The 17,609-nt window shown below is 43.5% G+C and overlaps 1 protein-coding gene across 1 annotated transcript in view; it reads right to left on the bottom strand.

The window, feature by feature from the left end:
• Positions 1 to 17,077, bottom strand: part of LOC311063966 (rho GTPase-activating protein 20-like) — a 74,916-nt gene extending 57,839 nt beyond the window's left edge. The window contains exon 1 of the mRNA XM_084083617.1: positions 16,912 to 17,077. Within this exon, the coding sequence (XP_083939743.1) occupies positions 16,912 to 17,025 (114 nt within the window). The 5' untranslated portion in view covers positions 17,026 to 17,077. The remainder of the gene's footprint in view (positions 1 to 16,911) is intronic.
• Between the last annotated feature and the right edge of the window lie 532 nt (positions 17,078 to 17,609).

Genomic DNA, 17,609 nt, shown 5'->3' with positions numbered 1-17,609 from the left:
CTTGTCTAATGAAGACACATGTGTGCACACAAAAACACACGCAAACGCACACGCACATGCACTCTCAAAGAATGTCTTGTAAATAATGTGTTTGACAGCTCAACAGAGGAACAGAGAGGTGGGGGGGAGTGACCTACAGTGACCAACAGAGAGCGACACACACACACACACACACACACACACACACACACACACACACACACACACACACACACACACACACACACACACACACACACACACACACACACACACACACACACACACACACACACACACACACACACACACACACACACACAGCACGGTGTTCCGCTTTCTCTGCTGGAATGGCAGACAGGTGGCCACACACAAGAGCTAATCAGGAGAGTTTACAAGAAGGAGGGTGTGTGCGTGTGCGTGTGCGTGTGTGTGTGTGTGTGTGTGTGTGTGTGCGTATGCGTGTGTGTGCGTGTGTGTGTGTGTGCGTTTACGCTGTGAGAGCAGCGGCCGCTGCTTCCAAGTCTCTTATCATCCTCAGGGGTTAAAGGTCAATGGGTCAAACCCTGCATTCCGCCTGAGTTTGGCCTCATTACTCTGAGTGCTCGCTGGTAGCTGACCCCAGCAGGCGGCCGTTTTGGACTGTTTAGTCAACACTTACATGCTACAATACTTCAGGGCATTTATCTTACACATTCATCCAACCATCCATCCATCTTCTACCACTTATCCAGAGTCGTGTCGCGGTGGTAACAGTTCAAGCTGAGAATGAATCCCAGTATTCATTTAATTCTGATAGTGTATTCTGCTGCGAGTGACATAAAAAGTGCAATCTGTTATCGATCCTGTCTGTCTGTTTATTTTGTTTGCTTGTTTGCCACATAACTTGAGAACGGGCAGATTGTCATTACATTTGAACGGAATGATCAGATCAGAAACAACTGGGAAATGGAGTTTCATGAAACGTGTTGGGCTGCCCATGATTATATCAGTGGTTCTCAAACGTTTTCGTGCCAAGGACCACCAAAACCCCCATCTGAAAAGGTTTTGTGCCAGGGACCCCCAGAAGCAAAGATTTGAGTCAAAAATGTTCGCTTAAACATATACATATATAATGATTTGCACAAATGTTCCCGATCTTAAAAAAAATGCTGATCTACAAGCTCATAGCGCGGCACTAAGTGATGAGCTATGAGCTTGTATATCTGCTATTTTTGAATGGCCAAAGTAAAAAATATTGTTAAAGTGGTTAAAATGATTGTGATGCTATATTAATAGTTTTTTTTGGCTATATTACGTTTGGGTAACAAAAAGGTCAGAAGTCGCAATCGAGAGACGTCAACTAGAGTAGTGTGGTAGTGTTTAGTTTACCTGCAGAAACACACTGTCTAACACACTGTATTTTGGTGTTTTCACTGTTTGTTTTGGTAGACACTAGACAGGGATGTTTTTGAGATACCAAAACAAACAGTGAAAACACCCAAATACAGCGAGAGGGCAATGTGTTTCTGCAGGTAAACACCACCACGCTACTCCAGTGGCTGATGACTGCTGGTATCGAGGGAAATGATGGTGTTTATATACTGTTTTGTTATGTAAACACAAGGCAAAGTTACATATTATGCCTTAAATTAGATTTTTTATTTTTTATTTTTTTAAAGTCACTGAAATCAACAAACTCCAGCGGCTTCCTCGAAAATCCAACAAACTACGGTTTCCTCTGGGAAATAGTCATCAGTACTATCAAGTATACTATGAGTCATATACCGTACAGTAGTCATTGGGCTAACCAGTCCATCCATGGGCATGATGCTTTAAAACAGTGTTTCTCATTTTCATGTCAAGGTAAGGACCCCAAAATTGAATGCATGTACTGTGCTGGCAGACTCTCCCCCCCCCCCCCATTTGTCCTGAGCACAAAACATGTTGTGCTCAGGACCGTCATACGGGAAGATTTGTGTTAAACTTTTAGCAAATTGTAAAAAAAAAAAAAAGTTTAATCTAAATATTTTCAACATCTTTCAACGCTGCGATGCGTTGTGAGCTTGTATATCGGCTATGTTCGATTATCTAAGTATAACATCGGCTAAAGTGGTTATACTGTTCCTATTTTTTGCTGGGGACCCCCTGGAACCCCTTCAAGAACCTCTGGGACCGGTCTTTGAGAACCACTGCTTTAAGACAACTGTACAAGAGTGAACTTCAATTCCTGCATTGTCTGATATACACTGTATACAGTACTAATGCAGGACAGGTGCAGGATAAATATGTGAAGAGGGTATCCGACGATGCTTTCCACTATACATACTGTGCATGTAGCAGCAGGCTAGTTAGTTATATGCAGGACAGAGTGTATAAATACACAAAGCAACCCTCCATATAAATTTAATGTCAAGCCAGTTTCACAGTGGCAATTCTAGCTAAATCTGGCTTCTAAAATAGCATCTCTCCTCACCCCAATGTGAACCTCCACTAGACTGGGTCCACTCCACTCGACACGAAACTCCTTCCAAAACACATATTTTGTGCATATTTGGTGTCTGTTAAGATATGATATAACTGAGGGATTGTGTGTGTGTGTATATATATGCATGAAGTGGATGTATGTAGTAGCTGGTGTGGAATAGGCAAAGTGGTGCATTGGGGAGCGGTTCTGTTAACTTATAATTTGACGGGATTCCACTCCGTTGCGGCTTTGCAATCCGGGGAAAACAAGACAAAAGGCGTGGCCTCAGTTCTATTAAAAGGCAGCAGTGTGTGTGAATGTGTGTGTGTGTGTGTGTGTGTGTGTGTGTGTGTGTGTGTGTGTGTGTGTGTGTGTGTGTGTGTGTGTGTGTGTGTGTGTGTGCCCATGTGTCCATGTGGGTGAAACAGAGGGAGTGTGGGTGTATGACAGTGCATGCACGTGTGTCACCAGATTGGCACAAGTGTGCATGTTGTGCGGGTGTGCCTGTGCGCATGTGTGTGCGCATGTGTGTGCGCATGTGTGTGTGTGTGTGTGTGTGTGTGTGTGTGTGTGTGTGTGTGTGTGAATGACCGTACAGTGACAGAAATAACCCAGAAAACTGCACCAGAATTACAATGTTGAAGTTTTTCCATCTGCCAGTCCGCAACTAGCACTCTTTAATGTACGGACACGCACACATGCACACCCATGCATACACTGGCACAAACGCACACAAACACTTCCTCAAAAAACGTGAACACCCACACGTTAACACACACATCCTGTTCCACACACGAGCACATGTGTATGCACGTGCACGTAAACTTACACACACCTCTCTTGTTCTCTTCCACTCAGCAAATAGCTAAAAAATGACCAGCGAGCGTCTGTCTGGACGGCACTCAAGCAGCGGTGTGTGTGTGTGCGTGCGTGCGTGCGTGCGTGCGTGCGTGCGTGCGTGCGTGCGTGCGTGCGTGCGTGCGTGCGTTCGTGCGTGCGGTTAAAGGGATATTTCACTTTCAAAAAAACTTTTGGTGATTGTATCGTCTACTCGGGCCTTTGTGAGCCCCGCAGACAGTTTTTAAAGTTGCTCGATTCAATATTTAGATATTAGATATTCATTTTATCAGACACGCCCCCTTCCTATACAAACCCATTATAACTTCAAACTCCATTTTTAACATGTTAGATTCATCAAAAACACCCGTCCTTGGTTCACCCGTCTCATACCGCCCCCCTAACACGTGAGGGGGCCGTGTTTTTTCAATTACTTTTTTTCATTTATTTTTAATATTTTTTTTGAAACATGAAAAAAATTAAATACAATAAAAAAATAAAATAAAACAAATGAAAAAAAATCTCGGAAAACCACGGCCCCCTCACGTATTAGGTGGGCAGGGTGAGTCACCAGAACCAAGGAAGGGTGTTTTTGATGAATCTAACATGGTTAAAATGGAGTTTGAAGTTACAATGGGTTTGTATAGGAAGGGGGCGTGTCTGATCTCAAATCAAATATCTAAATATTGAATCGAGCAACTTAAAAACTGTCTGGGGGGCTCACAAAGGCCTGAGTAGACGATACAATCACCAAAAGTTTTTCTGAAAGTGAAATATCCCTTTAACAGAGGAAGACGTCACTGTGCAGTGCGACCGTTGTGAGCTTAGTACAAGGGATCCCAAACTTTTCAAGCCGCGACCCCACAAAATGATCATATTTGAACTGTGGACCCCCCACCCTGACAAGCACTTGGAATTGTAGGAGTTGAGGCATTACATTTGGTTTGACTACAAGCTCAGTGCGAGGCGTTGTGAGCTTGTAGATTAGCTATTTTCACAATGTTTGCCTCTTTCTTAAAGGGATAGTTCACCCCCCAAATGACTTCTTTTCCATCGATTAGTCAGCCCATGAAGACTTGAATTCATGGATATTTTTTAGTTTTGTCGCATTCCTAAGCCTTCCTCCGAACCGCTGTCTACCGGTTCGCTGGTCATCAAATTATTGGCTTAGGAATGCAACAAAAACAAAAAAATGAATTCAAGTCTCCATGGGGTGACTAATCGATAGAAAAAAATAATTGTTGTAATTTGAGGACCAGACCAATTGTCCTCTCAATGGCTATTTCTTAAATGTTCTACTATACTTGCGGGGACATTTGGCCCTCACAAGTACAGTAATACCAGTATACACACACACACAAACACACACACACGGTTCACAGAGGAAGACGTCGCTGTGCAGTGTAAGTCATGTGCGCTGCCATAACAAAGCTATAAAGGACACTTAAGAAGCTGCAGCAGCCCAGGCAGGGATGCGTACACACACACACACACACACACACACACACACACACACACACACAGTGACTGTACATAATGATAGATTTGGGCGTGCTGACACTTTACGATCACACTGTATCAACAACGGGGCTCAGAATAGAAAGTGGGTCGCGACTTTACGAGTGGGAATCAAGCGGCTGAGGTTGAGAGATGTATGTATGGCCTGGGATGGACATGAGTGTTAGAAGAGAGAGAGAGAGAGAGAGAGAGAGAGAGAGAGAGAGAGAGAGAGAGAGAGAGAGAGAGAGAGAGAGAGAGAGATAGAGATTGTGTCGGGGTGTGTGTGTGTGTGTGTGTGTGTGTGTGTGTGTGTGTGTGTCCACCTCACCAGCCCTAACAACGCAGCAAACAATATAGCAAATTATAATTAACCAACCAACCGACGGCCGACTTTTTATTTTGTTTTGACTTTTTGTTTTCAAGTTCAGTTTAGTTTGAATCGGTTGCTTAATGGATTTGCTATAGTTGAGTTTGTATCTTTAGTTTAGTTTTAGTTAGTTGTAGTGTTAATTTTCGCTTCATAAAGCAGGAGATTTAGAAATGGTCCTACAAAGTATTGAATAATAAAAACTCAACAAAACATGGCATTAAAATATATATATTCACAGTAAAACTGGCACAGGTAAAAAAAAAGAAAAAGGTTAAGATTTCATATCTACCCCAAATACTAGGCTTATGTATGAAGTATTGACAAAGGACAAAAGTAACAAAATGTTCTATGTGATTTTGTTAATGTCGGTTCGTTTTATAAGCTTTTTAGCTTTTATTTCAGTTAACGAAAATGTTTTTGTTAAGTTTTGTCACATCTAGTTTCGTCATTTAATTAGTCAACAATAACCTTGCCAACCAACCATACACAAAGAGGTACAATACAGTTCTGGACCTGTAACACAGGGACAGAGTTTCTGTTTGCCAACTTTTCATACTGTACAGTACTGTACTCATCTTCACTAAACTTTTGAACCAGTGTGTGTGTGTGTGTGTGTGTGTGTGTGTGTGTGTGTGTGTGTGTGTGTGTGTGTGTGTGTGTGTGTGTGTGTGTGTGTCTCGTGTGGCCGTGAGTCAGCGCTTCCATTTCAACAGCATCACCTCCCAGTGTGAATAAACACAGTGAAAGAGTACCGAGCGTTCAAACCGTTGAGCCGCAATTCCCACGCGGGTGGTTGGCACCATGGTTGTGGAGAACACTCTCTAGCCACTTCCACAACATTAGAGGCTTCTCTTAACCACTGGCATACCTATACTCGGCATGTCAATGGAGACGAAAAACAAACAAACTTTTCTTAAACCCATTAAAGGGATAGTTCACCCAAAAATGTACTTATTTTCGATCAATTACTCACTCCATGAAGCAGTGGCCTTTCCAGTAATTGCACTTTGGGGAGGCGAAATATGTGTCTCCCCCAAAAAACAACAACAACAACAACACTACAAAACTGTCCGCATACTGAATGGATACGGTGGTGATTGGCTGCCTGCCTGTGAATGGACTGATTGATTGATTGATTGACTTTTTTGATTGATTGATTGAATACTTTTCAGGATTCCAATTCAAAAATAGCAAAAACAAATGCAGGATTCCAATTCAAAAATAGCAGATCTACAAGCTCAAGACGCGTCGCACTGCAACACTGTATGTTGCTATAATATCAGTGGTTCTCAAACTTGTTTCATGTCAAGGACCACTCAAAATAATCTGTATTTGGTATGTGAAAATATAAAATAAAGAAACCTTGAACAAACAAAAAAATCATATGTATTTGGCCGCGGACCCCCATCTCAAAATATTTTGTTCCAGGGCCAGGGACCACCATGCAGAAGCAAAGATTTGAGTTAAAAAGGTATTAAAAGATTTGCACCCCCCAAAAGATTTTTCATGACTCTTTTTCAAAAAATTGCAGATCTACAAGCTCATGAGTGCCGCGCTATGCGCTTGTATATCTGCTATTTTTGCATAGCCAAATAAGTCCAAAGTGACACAGATGCTTTTCCGGATCAAATGGGTTAATTCTTCCATTAGCGCTGTTGTTCCACATGTGACACACGAGGACCCACTCAGCACTATGTGTGCTCACTTGAGCCAACTGGGGAACACTGTTACAACCACCACACTGGGACATTTTCCACAGTGAAGACAGTATATATAGTGGGTCACAACTGCTAGGATTTCAGAACCAGAGAGAGTCTGTCACTCTCCCTTTTTCCTTTCTGTCTCTCTATCCCTCCCTCCCTCCCTCCTGCTTTTTACACATCTGATCCAATGGCGAGCAGCGTTGGTATCTTGTCTCTGTGGAGTGTGTGACACTAACAGAAAAATCTCACTGCAAGATAAACTTCACAGTCCTCAAATTCCTCGAAGCCCCACCCCCACACCATCCGATCAGATAAAAGATCTAGATCAAGCAATCCATATCTCACACACACACACACACACACACACACACACACACACACACACACACACACACACACACACACACACACACACACACACACACACACACACACACACACACACACACACACACACACACACACACACACACACACACACACACATTCTGGATCCATCTCTCACAAACACACACTTACCAGTTTGATATAAGGCCTTAAGCTGGCTTGACATATGTATTTGTCCCTCTGTATAACCGTACAGAGGGACAAATGTCAACTTAATCCATGAAGATTTCTTTGGCAATAAAAGAAAAACTGTAGAGGGACAAATGTCAACTTAATCCATGAAGATTTCTTTGTCAATAAAAAAAAAAACTATATAATTTATATGTGTTGAAAGCGATTTGTTTTACTCCGATCTGTGCTTCTGGGGGTCCCTGGAAAGTGGTTAACTATGGCTGGCTAAATACTGGACAGGGAGGCTGTGCTGTACTTGACTCTAGTTTTGTTTTTCTTGAGAGCGAGATCCGCATCAACAGATATGAAACGGAATCCAAGAAACCGCTCTCATTTCATTTGAGCACTGAGGCTGGGCGTTATCTGATCTGTGTCTATTGCTCGAGCAACACCGCAGCACTGTCGATGTTCTCTTCCCGTCACCACAAGATATGTCATCAGACCACAGTCGTCGACCACAAAGATATAACCAGCAATCAAGACCATCTGCATGGCTGCAAACCTGCTTGCATTTACAGCACTGATGTTTACATAGAACACCTTTGCAGATGTACACTTTTATGTATAGTCAAAGTCTGCATTCAAGCATTTGTCTTTCAACTGTCCTGAATTGGTATTATATAAATTATAAGGTCCTTATGAAAGGAGGAGATGGCGAACCACAGCTGCCTGCTATCCATCTCATCAGGACAGAACGTGCTCTTCTGTCTGCGATTACATTTGCAGGACAGAGATATGGCAACATTGAGAGGAAACAGCGGTCTGATTGTGATATCGGCCGCAGCAGAGACAATTTGGTTTTGCAATTTCCATGCTCACAGTACATAGACGCTAAAGGGATCTGCTGCAATACAAAAGCCTGGCGGAGCGAATCAGTCTGGATCCCAGGCTAGGCTTCAGGTCAGACTACTAAACATCAGCATCACATCACTGTTTTCAGCTCATCTTAAATCTCTCCCAGTTCAGACTCATGTACTAACCCAGGACACTTCCCAGTGAGTTTCCAGAAGCAGCCGACTGCTGCTGGTCTAGAAGGAGCTCTGACCTCAGCCTCTGTCCAACCATTACAAACAGTTTTTCCTGCTGGATGCTGCCACATTTTCCTGCACCCAATAAATTATTTCTCCCTCACTCTCTCCACAGCCGCTCCTCCTCTGTTGTTATCCATCCATCACAGCACACGTGACAGAATGAAGCATAAAGCTTATTGATGAATCATTCCCTCCACTGAGCGCACTGGACCGTCTTTCTTTCTTTCTTTTCTTTATTTCCACTCGTTCAGTTCAGTTCAGTTCTCTGGAAAGGGAAACATTTTCCTCCCTCTCTCTCCCTCCACCTTTCTCTGTTATTTTTATGCATCTCTCTACGTATATTGCAATCCCTCCTATCTCTACGCTCCATACTTTGTACTGTGTGTGCGGTTCTATTACCTCGGAACTTGGGTCTGTCTATCATTATGTGTAATACCAGAATGGATCCGAGAAGAACCGTACTACCGTGTGACTGTGTGTGCGGCGCGCTGCACTGATCAGGAGAGAAACGCAATGAAGTGCTGTTTAACCTGTGCGATTTTTTAGGATCAGATTACTGCAGCACAACAAAAAAAAAGTTGAGCTACACAATGAATGCGTACCATACTGCAAGCCGTGCAAGGCAAGCCAGCTGCCAGGCTGATTTGAAAGGTCTGCATTTACATAGAAAACTTTTTGTCACACATTTTTTAATAGCCTATACAGATCTGCGCAAAGCCTATTTATCTATTTATTTTGTAATTGTTTCATATGCGCTTTTTTGAAGGTGTGTCTGTGTCGGCTCTGTAAAATCTCGGAACTAATCGGATCTCGGAACAAATTTCACGGGTACAATTTGGGTTCGGGTCCATAAGAAAAGAAAGAAAATCGGAAACGGCTCGGAATCGGACCAAATTTCAGGGGTCCATTGACCCATGAAGTGCTCTACTTCAGGTCAACCAATAATAGTATTGATAATAATAATGAAAACCCTAATAATAATAACCTCCAACCTGGTGACCAAATGACTTGGGTGGCTTAGTGACAGAGAGAAGAAACATGCGTGCACTCCGATGGCACCGTGCTATGATTGGCTGTCTATGCGCCGGCCTGCTCCCAAAAACATTCCTCTGACATTGTGGAAACTATTTTATTTGGGGACGCTCCCCTCCCGTCCCGTCCAGTGGCTCTCTCAGATGGTTGGCTGATGGGATGATTGTGTTTGTTAGCGTCGCTATGGAAACAGTGGGAGGTCTCCCCTCATTACTCACATAACCTGTGAAGATGTGTTTATTTGTTTTTTGTTGCCGTTGTTTTTTTTAAAAACATTGTTGGGATTGTCTTACGACTCGAGCGCTGGGCCAGACGTGGAAACTGTGGCCACTAGTCATGTGATCTGTGTCATTGTCTATGTGTGGCGGTGGTTTGTGTGTGTGTGTGTGTGTGTGTGCGCGCGTGCGTGCGTGTGCATGTTGCGTGGATACTCTTTGAAGTCCTATACAGTACTCACACACACACACACACACACACACACACACACACACACACACACACACACACACACACACACACACACACACACACACACACACACACACACACACACACACACACACACACACACACACACACACACACACACACACACACACACGCACACACACGCACACACACACACACACACTTTCAAAGTATTTAAACAGCAGCAGGGGGAGCTCGACATTCTAGCCTCTCTCTCACTAGTTAATCTAACATTCCTCATCTCTCCTCTTCTTCTCTCCTGCTCCCTCTGTTCTGTTCCATCCTCTCTCTCCCCCGTTTCCCCCTCTCGCCCTTCTATCACTCCTTCCTCCTTTTCTTCTCCTCACCGGGTCATCTTTCTCTTCCCTCCTTCTCCTCCCCATATCTTGGGGAGGAGAAGTCCTCCTTCCTGACCGTTTCTTCACCTCCTCTATCCTCCACACCTCAATACTCCACCCCCTGCCCTCTATCCTCCACCTCAACCCTTCTCACCCCCACCACCGACACCACTACCACCTCCTCCTCCTCCTTGCCTCCTCCCCTGGGAGCGCGGGGGCCACAGGGACCTAATCCGTCCTCCGGAGGGCTCTGACCCTAATACCTTCTGCCGCCACCTTGACGTCTCACATTTCACGACCCGGCGTGTCGTGACCCAACGTCTGAAGCTGCCAAGACGTGATGGCTACCGACATTGAGCCCCTCTCAGTGGCGACACGAGATGGAGAAGCTCAAAGTGGGCCAAGGTAAGGGGGTCTGAGGTAAGGGGGGCTGACCTGGCCCACCCACGCTAGGCCATGACAGGGCCGAGAGGAATGCTGCTGCTGAGGCAAGCCGAGACACCTGTTGATCAAGGGGCTTGCCTGCTACAGTATAGCGGAATTATACTGTGTTGTATATACTACAACTCCTGAGTGAGAGTTTAACAGAGTGTACAAATGGACCCTTACAGGTCGAGTACGTTGTCTCACGTTGCCATACGATTGGAGATCTCTGCCTACCGATACATCTGGGGACTTCTAAATGCAAGGTGGCTACTAGAACAGCAGTGAGAACAGCTGTTAACAAACATATGCCTGCTGCTTTTTTTGAAAACTTGCACCACAGCACTGATACCACTAAAACACAGAGGTCCAAGATCACACACTCGCCTTCCTTCCATCCCCCGGCACAACACAACCCTCCATTCCCTCTATCTCGCTGCTCCATCCCTTCTTCCACCTCTCTTATCCTTCACGCTCATCTATCCATCAGGCTGTCTCCACAACAGACACCCATTTCCTACTGTTCTCCTATCAGTCTGGAAACACTGACAATTTCATCACATGGAAGATGTTTGCACCTGACAAGCTGCACAGTAACAGAACTCTGAAGCCTGAAAATTGCCTACCTACAAGCTCACAAGTTGTGGGCTTGTACTGGCTATTTTCGGTGTGTGACACCGTCATGGATACATAAACACTGAGGATTTGACTATGTTTTTCATTGTGTTATTTTTGGATGGTGTTTTATGCTTTATTTGGACGTTTTCTTATGCTTTATTTGAACAGGACAGTGTGAGGCTGACATGCCACTCAGGGGTGTTGTGTTTATGGTATCGTATGCTAATATATAGCTGGTTGAGTAACCAGAGCAAAGCTCGTTATTCTATTTAAATATCCATTTCTGTTTTTATGTGTTATTCAAATATAAACAACACGCCAAAAATAACCAAAACAAACCACTGCCAGTGGGCTTCTGTTAATTTAACCCAGATAGTGTCCAATTTACTTTTCCATAAGGGGGCCCTGATAGCTGAGTGGTTCAAGTGCATACCACATAGTCTCTGATGCCTGACAGAGAGTCTCCGGTTCGATTCCCGGACCCGGCATGTAATTTCACGTCATTCCCCGACTCTTTCTCCCTGTATCCTCTCTTAATTCACTGAGACTATCAGTAAACGCAAAATAAGCCGGAACTAAATAACGTAAAAGAACAAAACAAAATACAAAGTACCCATAAAGGTTAAATGAATCTCTCATGACAGATTCTGCCGGAGAATCTGTCAGCACCACTGCCCTAAACATGTAGCGTTGTTGTTAGTAATAAACACGGTGTGTGTGTGTGTGTGTGTGTGTGTGTGTGTGTGTGTGTGTGTGTGTGTGTGTGTGTGTAAAACATATTACAGGGCGAAAAAACTGTTGCATGGTTTTTAGCCAAACTACAGTAAACAATATGATCTCATATCAGCTTATTAAAAATGGCTGACTTCCTACATTTCCATAGGAATTCAGCTACAGTAGGTTTATCTTCAAATAAGGACATGACACACACACACACACACACACACACACACACACACACACACACACACACACACACACACACACACACACACACACACACACACACACACACACACACACACACACACACACACACACACACACACAAAAGTAGGTTCTGAACACATTAACTCTGTCACGTGAAAACACACACAGACTGAAACACACACACTCACACGACATGATTGCACGCAACCTTCACATCACCCCACCCATACCCTTGTATAAACACACATGCACTGATGACCATTTTGGTCAACACACACACACACACACACACACACACACACACACACACACACACACACACACACACACACACACACACACACACACACACACACACACACACACACACTGTGTACATCAAGGCTGAATCTACACAAAGGCATCATACATGCATGTGTAAATACATATACAGAGAGTTATGAACAGTAATGATACAGTACACCTGAAGGACTGAAGAGATGACTTTAATAATAGACTCCACTCATATGCTGTTGGCCGTGTGTGTGTGTGTGTGTGTGTGTGTGTGTGTGTGTGTGTGTGTGTGTGTGTGTGTGTGTGTGTGTGTGTGTGTGTGTGTGTGTGTGTGTGTGTGTGTGTGTGTGTGTGTGTGTATAGATGACTGCATGCACCTTTAAGCATAGTCTTTTGTGTATGTGTGTATGCACATGCCTGTATGCATTATTTCTATGGAGCAGAGTGTATGTGTATATTAATCACGTACAAGAATAGTAACATCACTTCAGCATTCTGCTGCCTCCTGCCAGATCAGATACTACAGTATCATCACTGTCGTGGAAACCTTATTTATCCAAAAGTTATTATTTAATCACAAGCTCTTGTTTATACTCTTCAGTCTTCATTGGTTAAATATTTATAAAACCCACACAGAGACTAAAAATAATGAAAATAGCAGATCTACATAAGTATAACATAGGCCATTCATTCATGAAAAAGCGAAAATATGAAATACAAGGTTTCTACCCGACAGTGACAATGTGTATGTTAGGGAGAGAATCACCAGAGACCTCTTGATTGAGGATTACATATAATCACAATTCTTCGACCACAAATTATTGCAATTCTGCGATTCATTGCAATTTGTTAATACATTTTTCACTTGTGTGTGCCATGAAAAGTTGCAATCTTTCAAAAACAATAGATTTGGCCGGAATGTCAATGTCAAAAGAATCATGATTCTTTGCGTAAAGAATCGTAATACTTAACTGCGATCTTTTGCAGAATACATTTTTCCCCCAACTCCCACAGTGCAAATGCAGTACTACAGTACAGGTCAACAACGCAGAATGTATCCAGGACCGAGATTTCTACACCCGTATACTGTACACAACTTATGCTCTATATAAAGATACAAGCCTGATAGTATCTTTCTTCTTGTGGCATACACAAACAGGCCTGTATACCACACTTTGACCTCCGAGACACACTCATCACTGAAGTTGTCTAGCAACAAGCCAGCATGCTGGTAACGTGCATGACTGTACAAGTGTAAACATTACTCATACATGCTACTCTGATTTCATAACACACGTGGATCGAATGGAATGACGGAAGCCTAAAGCCTAATTCATGTCGGTGTTGCTTGCCAATAAGAACAGATCTACAAGCTAGCGACACATCACACTGCCATGCGTTGTTATGTTGTAGATCTGTTCTTTTTGGCAATCGACACCCTGTTGCAATGGACTATACTGTAAGCCTAAAGTGGTGGTTCTCAACAGGCTCTGCACTCTGACCCAAATTTTACGGTAGCCATGAAATCGGTAGCCATAATAATAACACAATATTACATTTCTATTAAAACCACCAACGTTTGTGTGCTGACCTACTTGAGTAAAGTTGACATGAAGGTCACAGAAGCAACCAGAAGGTTCAGGTTAGTCCCTGGTCCCTGCGCCAGATGTGCTGGGTGAATAGAGACGGCTCATGTCATAGAAACTTTTTTTTATTTAACCACATGCACCCTATAGCGTCCCTATTCTGTAGCTGAACATCTGGCGAAAATAGCTGATCTATAAGCTCGTAGAGCTTGTAAATTGGCTGCTTTCCACGAAAATCTTTAGCGTAAAGGGAAAAAACGAGAGAGGCTAGAATAGACCCTGGGTGCTATGGTCAACTAAGTATATGGGTTTAAATGGTTAGAAATCAACTAAGATAGAGAATAGAAAGACATATATTTAAACATATTCCAAATTTATGAAATGATGAACTAAACGTTTGCGTCCTGATCTGAAATAATAAATCTACTGATTGAATGACAAAACTCGATCCTTAAAAGAAAGGCTGCACACCTAAATATCGTCTCAGACGCGGACCTCACATTCACATGCTTGCCTCACCCCCAGGGGAAAAGGTTTGTGAAAACGCCTCAGCACTAACACAGGACAGGTTCAGAGGTCTTCAGTAGTAGTTAGTATTGTGGACGTTTATTTGAAAACAAACAGAGGATGGCGTGTCCTTTGGTGGAACAGCATTCCTCTCTGTCTGTCTCAGTCTGCTGGCTGCCTCACGTGACAACACCTGACTTCCTACTGCACACACACACACCCACACAGACACACACAAACACCCACACAGGCACACAGAGACATGCACGCACGCACAAACTCACACCGGAACACCCGCACACAGTCATGTGGTTCTGTGAAAGTGGGTTCCCAGGAACCAACCACACAGGAGTCAGACAGGCAGTGACACAAAGTGCTGCATGACAAACTGTATATGACATGTGTAGCTTCATGTCAGAGCACTGTGTCAAATGATGTGTACTGTATGGGGTATAACATCTATATGCCAATCAAAAACATCAAACAACATAAATAATATGATGATCTAATACTATTAATAGCTATTGAAGGACAAAGGTTAAGAAACAGGATATTTACCTGCGAGTCATGATCCATAAAAACGAGTCACGGCCCTATATTTGGGAAACATTGCTATAGAGCACTGATTCTCAAATTGGGGTCCTTATAGGAGGTTCAGAGGGTCCCCAACAAAAGGATGAAACGTTTAAACACTTGAGCTCATTTTTGGGATGTTCAAAAACAGCTGATCTACAAGCTCACAACAGTGCAGCACATTGTGAGCTTGTAGATCTACTATTTTCACAAATTAATTGACAAATCTTCTCTTATAGTGGGTCCCTGGCACAAAACATTTTCAGACGGGGGCCAAATACATATTAATTTGGGGGTCCTTGACTTGAAAAAGTTTGAGAACCACTGTGCTACAGAATCCCACCATACAGTATCTGTCGCTGTAATTGGCAAAACACTAACATTTTAAGGATAATATAGAAAACATTTATTACGTAAAAAATAAATGACATAATGACTTAACGTGGCTGCCGTGTTAAGTGGTCAGATGGGTGGGCTGCAAAGACTTTTGACATTGTCAAGTGGCCCTGATCCAGAAAATGTTGAGAACCACTGGCTTGCGGACATGCCACACCGACAATTCATTGCTTGTACCTGGGCTAGCGAGCGACAAATAAACTATTCTTGATTCTTGCTACCTGCTCGTTCCTCTTTTTATTAATAGTCTTCCTCTGTTTTTGGTACATTTTGTCCCACCGTGACGGATTACGTTTCTGTCAAGATGAATCTACCGCTCCGCGAGCTGCACAGCTCTTTCCAATCACATACAAATCTGTTTTGGCAAAGTACATCCCACAGGCTTATTGGAAAGTACAGCAGAGCGCTTGTAATAACACATCACTTGATCCCACTAAATACCTCGGATATTATCCGCACGTCTTCAGCTGTGGCGCTTTCAGCCAGGATGGAAGCTGCTGGCAGCGCAAAGTACACACTTTTTAATTTATTTTGATGATACAATAATGAACCCTAGATGAAAGCAGCCTTTTAGCTGCACAGTAAACTGAGAGTACGCTCTGCGTCCATTTGGTTGAATTTGCACACTCTCACAGTTAGACGTGAGTGACTCAAGGAAATAAGGAACAAATGTGCAAAATAGTATGCAAAGTTGCACACAGTAAAATCACAGTAAAAATAAGACTTAATTTAAACCTCCATTTTGTACACTGTCAGAGTTACAAATGGATAGAATTAACACCGAGGATGTGTACAATAGCACACTGCAATTTTAGATTCCACACTAAATAATTTGGAAATAATTTGGTTCTCTTTAAAATGTCTTCTGTAATTAAAAGTAAGGAGCAAAAAAAGGACAATACAATTATTTTGTTTACATCAAACTACAACTTGCTACAGTTAGCCCTGTAATGTTATTGTGTTGCATACCTTCTCAGGCACACAATCGGCATGCACGCACACACGCAATAACACACACGCATGCAGACAAGTCTACAAACACACGCACTCAGAAATGCATTATGGACACACACATATACACACACACGTACTGTATACAGAAACACACTCACTCACACACCCAGTCACACACACACCCAGTCACCCAGTCACGCATGCACGCACGCACGCACGCCGACACACAGACACACACATCACACACATCACACACGCACGCACACACACGCAGTTGACTCAAACAGATACGAGTTGAATAAAGCCATTAGAAAACATTACAGACAAATAAGCAGTGGTGAAAAGAAATGAAACGTCCTGTTTGAAAAGAGTGGCACGTTTGTACTCACTGAGAAATGGGTGAACTCCACACAGCTGCCTGCCCGGCTCCTGGTGGGGTCTCCTTGCATGGTCTCCATCCCTCCACGCATCTCCATGTCCCAGAACTTCGGTCCTGCAGGCATCTCACAACACTCTCTGTGTGCGTGTGCTTGTGTGTTTGTGTGTGTGTGCGTAAGTGCGCAGGGCAGTGGACGCACGTCGGCACACGGCTCCAGTCACTGAAAGTTTGTCCCCGAGTGTCAGAGAGTCAAACTTGTTATCTTCAGTCCTTAATTCTCTGCTTCTGCCTCCTGACTCTTCTTCTTGTCACCTTCTTGCCTTCTTCTTCTTTTGCCTCCCTTAAACCTCTCTCTCCTTCTTCTTTCTCCTCCTCCTCCTCCTCCTCTTCCTCGTACTCCTCTGGTTTTTCTGTCTGTACGATCTGTCTCTCTCTCTCTCTCTCTCTCTCTCTCTCTCTCTCTCAGATGAGAAAGACAATCAACAGGTGTTCTCCGGCTGCAAATCCTGCCAGCAGACAGACAGAGGCTTTGAGCTCGTCTAAACTTCAGTTCAGCGGTCACATACAACTCTACTGGACCAGACAGATTAACAGAACTCTACTGGACCAGACAGACTTAACAGAAATCTACTGGTCCAGACAGACTAACAGAAATCTACTGGTCCAGACAGACTAACAGAAATCTACTGGTCCAGACAGACTAACAGA

This window comes from Gymnoscopelus microlampas (assembly GCF_963454915.1).
Source record: "Gymnoscopelus microlampas genome assembly, chromosome: 17".
NCBI classification, from domain to species: Eukaryota; Metazoa; Chordata; class Actinopteri; order Myctophiformes; family Myctophidae; genus Gymnoscopelus; species Gymnoscopelus microlampas.
Note: the sequence above shows the minus strand (reverse complement) of the source record. Positions and strands in the feature narration are given on the sequence as shown.